The following is a 10,148-nucleotide window of genomic DNA, read 5'->3' on the forward strand; positions in this document are numbered from 1 at the left end:
AAATTTTCTTATTCTGAACTTTTTAGACAGTAGCTACTATTTGGTGACTTTGAGAGCTCTTGACTAGTGCTATCATTTCATCACTATATAATACAATACAAATATAATATAATATAATATTTATGTAATCTATCATACAATCACTATGTATAATATATATAGCATTGTATACATTGCATTATATGATAAATATTTATACACAAAATCAATAGACATGAAAAGGAAACTGAAGTTCTAACCTGAAATCTCATTCTTGTCACCACAATGAAAATTAGACTTTTAACTCATTTTCTGATGTCTAATTTGTCTTATGTAAACATAGCCATTCCAGCTTTTGTGATTAAATATTCCATTATTTTACTCTTAACCAGTCTGTATTTTTATATCTAAAATGGGTTGCTTAGAGGCAGCATAGCATTGAGTTTGATATTTTTGTCTGGTCTGACAGTCTCTACCTTTTTATGTAAGGGTTAGACCATATTAATTTAATGATTGTCAATACGGTTGTGTTTAGAACTTTCATCTTGTTATTATTTTATTTTCTTGCTATCATTTTCTTTTTCTTTTTCTCTCATCTTGCCTTATTTTCAATTAGACCTATCAGTTTTATATCTTTTCATGATTCACATTTCAGCTCCACAATTGGTTTAGATGGGAGGCAAAAAATTACTTTTCAAAGATGCTCATATTCTAATCTCTGGACCTGTTATATTACATGGTAAATGGGCATCTAAGATTGCAGATGGAATTAAACTTATGAATCACCTGACTTTTAAATAAGGAGATATCCTGGATTATCCAGATAGGCCCTATCTAATCGCATACGTTCTTAAAAGTGGACATCTTTTCCCACCTGTATTAAAAAAGAAATGAAGTGGTAAAGGAAGTGGAAGAAATGGTCGAAGATGAGGTAAGAGACCACACACCTAGAAATATGGATGGTGACTAGGTGGAAATTGTCCTCCAGTGGTAGCCATCAAGGAAATAGGGGCCCCAATACTCTAACTTCAAAGAACTAAATCTTGCCCATAACCCACTGAACAAAGAAACATTCTTTGCCACGGCCCCAAAAAAGGAACTGCAGATACTTTGATTTTAGTATTTTGAGATCTGTGTTGGACTTTTAGCTTACAGAATTATGAAATAATGAATTAATGTTAAGGTATTAAATTTCTTGGTCATCTGTTACAGCAACAATAACAAACTAACGTAGTTAATTAACTATATTTTCCTTTTTGGTTTTTGCCCTAGGGTTTATAGTATACATCATTAACTTATCACAATGTACCTTCAAATAATATTGTAGCACTTCGCATATGCTGTAAGAAATTTGCCAGCATTCACTTCGCTCCCTACCCCAGCACACAGGCGTTTCGTGCTATTAGTTTCATTCATTTTAATTCTACGTATGTCGTACACTCCACAGTACTTTGTTATCGTTTTTGCTCTAAACAACTCATTAGCTTTTAAAGTGATTAAAATGAAGTGAAAAAAGTTTTCTATATTTACCTATATATGTAGCATTTCTAGCCCTCTTCATTTCTAGATGTAGATTCAAATTTCCATGTGGTATTATTACATTCTCTGTCAAGAAATTATTTTAACAACTCTTGAAATCTTTCAGCTTTACATTGTGTTTAGAAGGTCTTTCTTTTAGCTTAATTTTTGAAAGCTAATTTTGCTAGGTATAGCTTTTTTCTTTGTTTAAGCACTTTAGAAATATTCCATTGTCTTCTGGGCTTCATAGCCTCTGAAGAGAAGCTTGCTGCCATTCTCATCTTTGTTTCTCTGTACAAAATTTCTCCTGTTTCGGTATTTGTTCTGGCTACTTGTAAAGTTTTGTTTTTCTTTTTGATGCTGGCTTTCACCAATTTGTTTATGGTATGCTTTAGTTTCATTTTCTTTCTTTCTGCTACTTGATGTTAATTGTACTTTGTGTATCTGTGCATTTGTAAGAGTTTTCAAATTCAAAAAAGTTGTAAGTCATTATTTCTTCATATAATTTTCTGAACCCCCACACTTAAAGTATTCTTCTGAGACCCCAATGTCTTATATGTAAAGGCAAGTGACATAGTCCCACAGTTCAATAAGGCTCATGGTTGGTTTTTCTTTATCATATTCTTTTTCCTATGTGCTTTATTTTGGATAATGTCTTTCACATATCTTCAGTTTCAAGGATTTTTTTTCTTCTGCAATGTCCAATGTGCTTTTAATACCATCCAGCATGGGTTTTGTTTCATTTACTGCATGTTTCATTTCTAGACATTCTAGTTAGAATGTTGCATATAGTCTCCAGACAGAAAACCCTAATTGACAAATCCCTAACTCATGCTATTCTGCTCAGTTTCTCTGGGCAGTTCCTTCAACCTACAAAACCCTCTAGCACATATCTCATGTACTTTTGCATCCTCCAAACTGAGTCTGACCTTTCAGAATTGGTTGAATCCCAGAAAAGTTTTTGTCTTTCATCTTTTTGGCTGTACCCAACTCTCTTTCCCCAGTGCTCTTTTCTTGCCAGACATAAGATAGATAACAGATACTCATTTTGGAATAAGGTGGTCATTTCTCTATGCAGACCCTTGTATACTTTGGATCAAGGGCATGCCAGAAATCTCATACCAAGATTGCTTTATTCATGTAATCCTTGAGCATTTGGCAACTTTTGGTAATAAGAGTAATTTAAACCAATATCTCAAAATATGCTGTTTTAAAAATTTGCTTCAAGGTAATAGGGACATAATCTACATTTTTAACCTCACATTTCCAGAACCAAGGTAAGTGCTTGCACAGTAAATAGGAATTAAGGCATTCATATTTACTGTTTGTTTGAGTAGGATAGCCCTGTTTTGATTCTATAAACAATTTTACAAAGAGAATTTAAACAACATCAAAAAAACTAAACACTGCAATTCTTTCTCTAAACTTTTATGAAAATGCCAGAAATACCTCTTTCACCTATGTATTCCCATTTTCTAATATGGTGATTCACAGATAGCATTAAACATCTTCTGAAAAATAATAAAACAAATTCCCAAAAGTTTGTGAAATTGTAAATTTTTCAAGCCCCCAAATCTTCAATTTAATTTTTAATCCTAAGTATTTATATTTTTATTTCTATTAATTTTATAATTGAAAGTATAACAAGAAAAAAACTATCAAAATAGATTTTGTATTACTAGAACATAAAATTAGCTACAAAATCTGAGAGAATTGCACTCATGAATCTTTAAACTACTCTTCAAACCCTGTTGTTGAAGATTACATCTTTTTGATACTGTTTTCATAAGTCCCCATGTCTCCAATACATCCTCTCTTCCATGCAAGTAACTGAGTTATTAGTTTACTTTCACTTGTAATGAGTAGGAAAGAGAAAATTAAACAACAACTAGATGAGCAACATACAAATTAGAGCTCACTGAATCCCTAAAAATAAGAATTGTTAAAAGCAAATTTTTAAAATAGTTCAAAACACTGGCATTGCATCTGATGCTATTTAGGACACTGAGGTTAGTGAGGTCTGCAGCTTACCAGGGGTTACCCATGTGGAATAGTGTGTAGCTTGAATACAAACCCAGTTCTGTCATCTCTCTATACCTGCTCTATCCAGTACACCATCTGGCCTCCCATAACAACACATTTGCATCTGTAAAATTTCCTTGAGGGAAGCAGGAGACCAAGTAGTTGTGTAAATTACGTGATGACTATTCTTTCTCTGGTCAACAGGTTTATGTGAAATAACACAGTGACCAACATACAGGGCATTATTAGAGTTATTACTTATTTTGTGTAAAGTGTGCTTTTAAGATATTATTTTCAGTTCTGTGAATAAATATATGTTTTATTTTTTGTTTATAGGATATTTTAAAATAATATTTACATATATCTAATGAGATGTTTATCATGATATACTGTTTATTTAAAGATGTTTGATCAGTAAAGTCATATAAATAATATATAATTATAATGGTAACTGCCATTGAATGAATGACTAATTAGTACCAGATGCTTTCTGGTTAATTAATTCTCACAACTATCCTGAAATGTAGAAACTACTATATCCACTTTAATTTGAAACAAATTACTCATGATGAATTTAATACTCTACTGCTCTATTTGTTAGATACCTTACACTAGCTACCTGCTATATTGACTTATTTTGCTTTCTGGTAATGGTGTCTTTCATATTTAACTAATCATTTTCTCTCTTTGCCTTTAGGATTTGATACCAGTATCTTGCCAATTTGCAAGGACTCACTTGGCTGGATGTTTAACAGACTTGATACAAACTATGACCTGCTATTGGACCAGTCAGAGCTCAGAAGCATTTACCTTGATAAGAATGAACAGTGTACCAAGGCATTCTTCAACTCTTGTGACACATACAAGGACAGCTTAATATCTAACAATGAATGGTGCTACTGCTTCCAGAGACAGCAAGGTAAAAGATGAGACCCCTACAGATGCAAATAGTTGACCTGCATGTCAAATTTTACTTATTTTTTACGATAATAAAACAGTACACTATGCTCATTCATTTTATATACGTTTTTGTAATTCAAGTGTTTAATAAAAGAGCAAATAAGCAGCTTGTTGAGCAAACAACTCTGCCAGAGATGCAACACATTCTAAATAAGATGAAAAATAGTAATTAATATTTTATATTAATGCACTGCATTATAGTTTCCATTATGAGCCACCAAGAAGCACATAGATAGAACATAGATATTAAAAGTAATCATTAAAATTAATTTGCTATCTGCTTTGCCCACAATGTAAAATAATGAGTTTTTTATCACTATACTGTGGAGTTTTAATGTTCTATTTTGTGATCGTATTAAATGAGTTGAGTGAACCAGAGCATTCACAATAAAGTTATTTTTACTCCTGTGATTTTAAAATGATTTAGTCTTTCAAACTTTTCAAAACAGCTTAGCTTTTATAAAATTCACTAGCAGAAAAAGTGTGTCTTAATACTAAGCAGGAGGCCAGGCAAGTGAAAAGTTGGAATGATACCAATTCTTTCTGCACCTTTGTGTATTAGGAAATGTAAACATAATGTAAAATTAGAATCACGCTTATAGAATCAATTGATAGTTCATATTAAATATGTATGGGGGAAGAAACAAGAAACTCACATTATTATAAAGTTTTGAGAAACTAAAGAAACAATGGTAAGTGTAATGTTGATGTTAATTTAGGAAAATACCCTGGGAATTAATGTGGTAAATCCTGCTATTGTCAATGCTTTTTTAAATTCTTGACACCTAAGAGAAAGAACAAGATACTTTACTATATCAATGATTCTCAGTCTTCGATATGGAAAACCAGCACATTATATGGGGTATTTTATTATCTCAATTACTTTTTCATATTTAGTAATAGTTCAGTAATTAGGGATGAAATGAATATGTATAAATTGATTAGTGGTAAGTCAACAGAAGCTTTAGTTGAGTACAGTAACTTAACTGTTTATGAACCACTCTAAAAAAAGTTTAAAAAATACATTTACTGTATTAAAATATGTATTACACACACAAACACACATTTTTGGTTATATTACATATGTGCTTTCAAGTTAAATACTCTTAAAAGCCTACATCCTAGTATTAATGATAAGTGTGCATTTAAATACTTTAAATAATAAAAACTAGTAAATCCAGCTAAGCTGCCAGAAAAATACATGTAGTCATGTACTCTTTTCTTATGATGAGAAATGTTATTTTAGTTTTTTATTTTTATTTTTTGGTGTTACGATAGCATATTTTTGGTGTCTATACACAAACATTTAAAATATTCTAAATAACTCTGAATGCTTTGTCTACAGAAATAGATAAATACTTTTATCTTAGAATATTCTTGGGGTTTGTAGCAATATTTGTAGGATTGATTAATGGTACCCATAGCAAAATTTTACTTTATTTATGTTTCATTTAAAGAGCAGCATTCTCCCAAAGTGTTAATTTTTGTATAGCCATAAGAAGATTTATACTCTGATTCATTTAGCGCATAGCAGAAATAGTTTCATAAATGGTACCTAAACTAGTAAAAGAGCTTCTACAACTTCTCTAACACTTAGAATGGTTTGGGTAAACTCTTAGCCAACATTTCATTACTTTAATTGCTAGAAGTTACAAAAGTTCTCAGGGTAACTGAGAAGGCATGCTAGTGATATGATACAACTTCGTTTTTATGTATTCTTTTAGTTCAATAAGTAATTTTATTAAAAAGTAACCATTAATTTATATGGTGATTTTTTCAAATATTCCATCTTAGAATGCTTTCCTGAAATTCTTATTTACTGTAGTGATAGATAGATAGATAGATAGATAGATAGATAGATAGATACTCTATATAGCTGCTATATTAGAGAGTGCTCTTTCTCTCAAAAATAGGATGGAATGAGAGGTTATTTAATCTAGGTTTACTTAAAACTGTAATGAAGACTAGAGTTGCATAATGTGGAAAATAATGATGTTTTTCTAAAAAATAACTTTCACATTATAAAATTAAAGTTAACTTTGAAAGTTTAATAAATGAGGTTAAACATTTCAGCTGAGCACAGTGGCTCGTGCCTGTAATCCTGGCACTTTGGGAGGCCAAGGTGGGTGGATTGCATAAGCTCAGGAGTCCGAGACCAGTGTGTGCAACATGGTAAGATCCTGTCTCTACAAAAAATACAAAAATTAGCCAGGAGTGGTGGTACACGCCTGTAGTCCTAGCTACTTGGAGATCTGAGGCAGGAGGGCAAGGTTGGAGGCTGCAGTGAGCTGAGATGGCACCTCTACCCTAAAGCCTGGGCAACAGAGTAACAGAGTGAGACCCTACCTCAACAACAACAACAACAACAACAACAACAAAAGGAACGTAGAATTTCAAGCCAGTGAAATACTTGGAGTTTTCCAAGAGAAAAAAGTGTTTTAATTTTGATTAAGAAACAAGTTGTTTCAATGGCTAATTTTCTAAAATCATGACAATCAAGAAATACAAAATGAACATGATTGTAATTTGTAGAATTCTTTATTCTTAGTAATCCTGAAAAAGTGAGTAGGAGGAATATTAATTTGGGATTTTAGCTACCTTACGTGTTACGAATGTACTTTCATAAAAATATGTCTACTTTTACTTCCTCTAAAAAGTAAATCATTTATTAGTTGCTATTCCATTGAAAATGCTGTTGTGTAAGATAAAGGAATGATAAAGAAAACTAACATTTATTTATTCAGCTCCACCTAGTCTTTTGTGTACATACAATTATTACTCAAATAGCCCTGTGAAAGTATAAATATTCCCATTTTATGGCTGAGGACTGAAGTTTATTCATATTCAATAACTTCACATTATGAAATGAGTACATGAATAAACTAGTATTTAAATTGAAACTCCTTGATTTCTGTCTTCAAATATTTTTAATTCTGCTTTCAGAGATAGCAAGGTAATTATATATAAAATGCCATAGAATCATCAGAGCAACTTATTGGAAAGTCTTATTCAGTATGAATAACATCAACAAGTCATTTTCCAATAACTAGTTTATGCAGTGTTTTTTTTCAAGAATGAAATGGAAATTAATGACATTATTGGAGGTTATGTATACATTTAATAAACAGGAAGAGATATCAAAGTGTAGTGCATGGGAGATTAATTCATTTGTTTTAAAACATATGGTTTTCCTATTAAATGAAATAAATATGGAGGATTTGGAATTGTGAATATTTGAAATTTCTATGAATGAAACAAACCTCATACAGTTTTAAAAGTATAACCATTCTATGAGAGGCTGCATGACCAATAATGTATTGAGAAGAAAAGTGAATAAGGGCAGTGGCTTACTTGAAAAACTGCTAGAGGGCTGCCTTGTTGTGAAACTTCAGGGCACCAATGATGGTGCAATTCAGGTAGATGGTACCCTGTTGGAGTTATGCAGTACACAGCCTGTGCAGCCATATGCTGCCAACTGAAAGATTCATTCACAAACCTCCATAATGCCCACTTTCTTTTCAGTTTTGACTCTGTATTATCTATATATATATTTGACAGCCAAAAACAAATATTTCTTAGAAATGACTACTTTCAAGTATAGAAAACATGCTTTGTATTGTAGTAACTGTTGGAAACATATAAGTATTTTAAATGTATTTATTCTAATTACATTTTATTTAGTTCAAAATTTCATGGGGAAATAAAAATGCATTTTACTGTTGTATTGAAAATTACCAATTCCTAATATGATGACTCCAGTGTAGGGGTTTGGGTTTTAAAATTCAGAATGCAGAACAATGAACAATTTTATATTCAAAACAAATAACATCTGGAAATTTAACTTCTACTTTTTTTTCATCTTTTCCCATATTAGTTTAGAACAGTTAATAAAATATTCTGATTAAAGTTTATATTTTATTAATTTGTGATTCTCATACAGTTTTTAAGCACATAAAATAAGAATTTAGCATAAACTTGAAACACTCATTGGTAGTAAACACATTGGGGGAATACATCTTATGAGACGAATCCATGTGTATAACCTAAGCTGACCTATTAGTCCATACCCTATGTAGACCTAATAGTCTGATTCTGTCCAAACTTTACTGCAATTAGTTAGGTTACAATTCTTTTATCTAGATCAGTTCTTTGCAAGTGAGTTTAAATGATAGATGAAGTCTTAATTAAATGCTCTAAGAATACATAAAGGCCAGAATTACAGAGCTGGCTTATAAATAATAAGAAACCAGTCTAAAACTAAATATTATATGTACTTGAACAATCCAATCAGTCATGATTTTCTTGAAATTCTAAAATGTTCCCTTACACAGAGCTTGTAACACTGGTAGTCAGGATTATTCTCTGAGCTTACTAATCAAAATTCCAATCAAATGTACCTGGATTTTCAGGTATAGACTCAAATGCACCAGGAAGTTCAAGTAAACATTAGAAATACTATTTCTGCTTTACAATAACTAGCCAATTACAACTAGAAGAACTGTTTTCAATATAATTTTGAAACTTAAGCTGGACTCTTTGCTCTTAGTTCTTAGATGTCATATTTGGAGAGCTATAACATTTTAAATGTCTATATAAAAAACTGCAATTTGATTCCTAATTCTTTAATATAAGAGACTCAGAAGATTATTAGGACTAATAAAGGGATCAATTGGATCAATTTCAAAATGAAATAGAGCAATATGGTAATTATACAAGATTTTCAAACATGTTTCTTTTTCTTTATGTTTTATTTTATTTTGTTATTTTTATTTTATTTTTTATTATACTTTAAGTTCTAGGGTACATGTGTACAACATGTAGGTTTGTTACATATGTATACATGTGCAATGTTGGTGTGCTGTACCCATTAACTCTTCATTTACATTAGGTATTTCTCCCAGTGCTATCCGTCCCCACTCCATCCACCCCACGACAGACCCCGGTGTGTGATGTTCCCCACCTTGTGTCCAAGTGTTCTCATTGTTCAATTCCCACCTATGAGTGAGAACATGCGGTCTTTGGTTTTCTGTCCTTGTGATAGTTTGCTCAGAGTGATGGTTTCCAGCTTCATCCATGTCCCTACAAAGGACATGAACTCATCCTTTTTTATGGCTGCATAGTATTCCATGGTGTATATGTTCCACATTTTCATAATCCAGTCTATCATTGATGGATATTTGGGCAGTTCCAAGTCTTTACTATTGTGAATAGTGCTGCAATAAACATATGTGTGCATGTATCTTTATAGCAACATGATTTATAATCCTTTGTGTATATACCCAGTAATGAGATGGCTGGGTCAAATGGTATTTCTAGTTCTAGATCCTTGAGGAATCACCACACTGTCTTCCATAATGGTTGAACTAGTTTACAGTCCCACCAAGAGTGTAAAAGTGTTCCTATTTCTCCACATCATCTCCAGCACTTGTTTCCTGACTTTTTAATGATCGCTAGTCTAACTGGTGTGAGATGGTATCTCATTGTGGTTTTGATTTGCATTTCTCTGATGGGTAGTGATGATGAGCATTTTTTCATGTGTCTGTTGGCTGCATAAATGTCTTCTTTTGAGAAGTGTCTGTTCATATCCTTCACCCACTTTTTGATGGGGTTGTTTGATTTTTTCTTGTAAATTTGTTTAAGTTCTTTGTGGATTTGGATGTTAGCCCTTT

The 10,148-nt window shown here is 31.8% G+C and overlaps 1 protein-coding gene across 8 annotated transcripts in view; it reads left to right on the forward strand.

The window, feature by feature from the left end:
• SPOCK3 (sparc/osteonectin, cwcv and kazal-like domains proteoglycan (testican) 3) overlaps window positions 1-10,148 on the forward strand; it is a 488,523-nt gene that overhangs the window by 463,370 nt on the left and 15,005 nt on the right. For all 8 annotated transcript variants that reach the window (XM_011959650.1, XM_011959651.1, XM_011959652.1 and 5 more), the window contains one exon: window positions 4,217-4,438. In XM_011959650.1, the coding sequence (XP_011815040.1) occupies window positions 4,217-4,438 (222 nt within the window). The remainder of the gene's footprint in view (window positions 1-4,216; window positions 4,439-10,148) is intronic.

Source organism: Colobus angolensis, unplaced genomic scaffold (assembly GCF_000951035.1).
Source record: "Colobus angolensis palliatus isolate OR3802 unplaced genomic scaffold, Cang.pa_1.0 Scaffold5, whole genome shotgun sequence".
Classification (NCBI taxonomy): Eukaryota; Metazoa; Chordata; class Mammalia; order Primates; family Cercopithecidae; genus Colobus; species Colobus angolensis.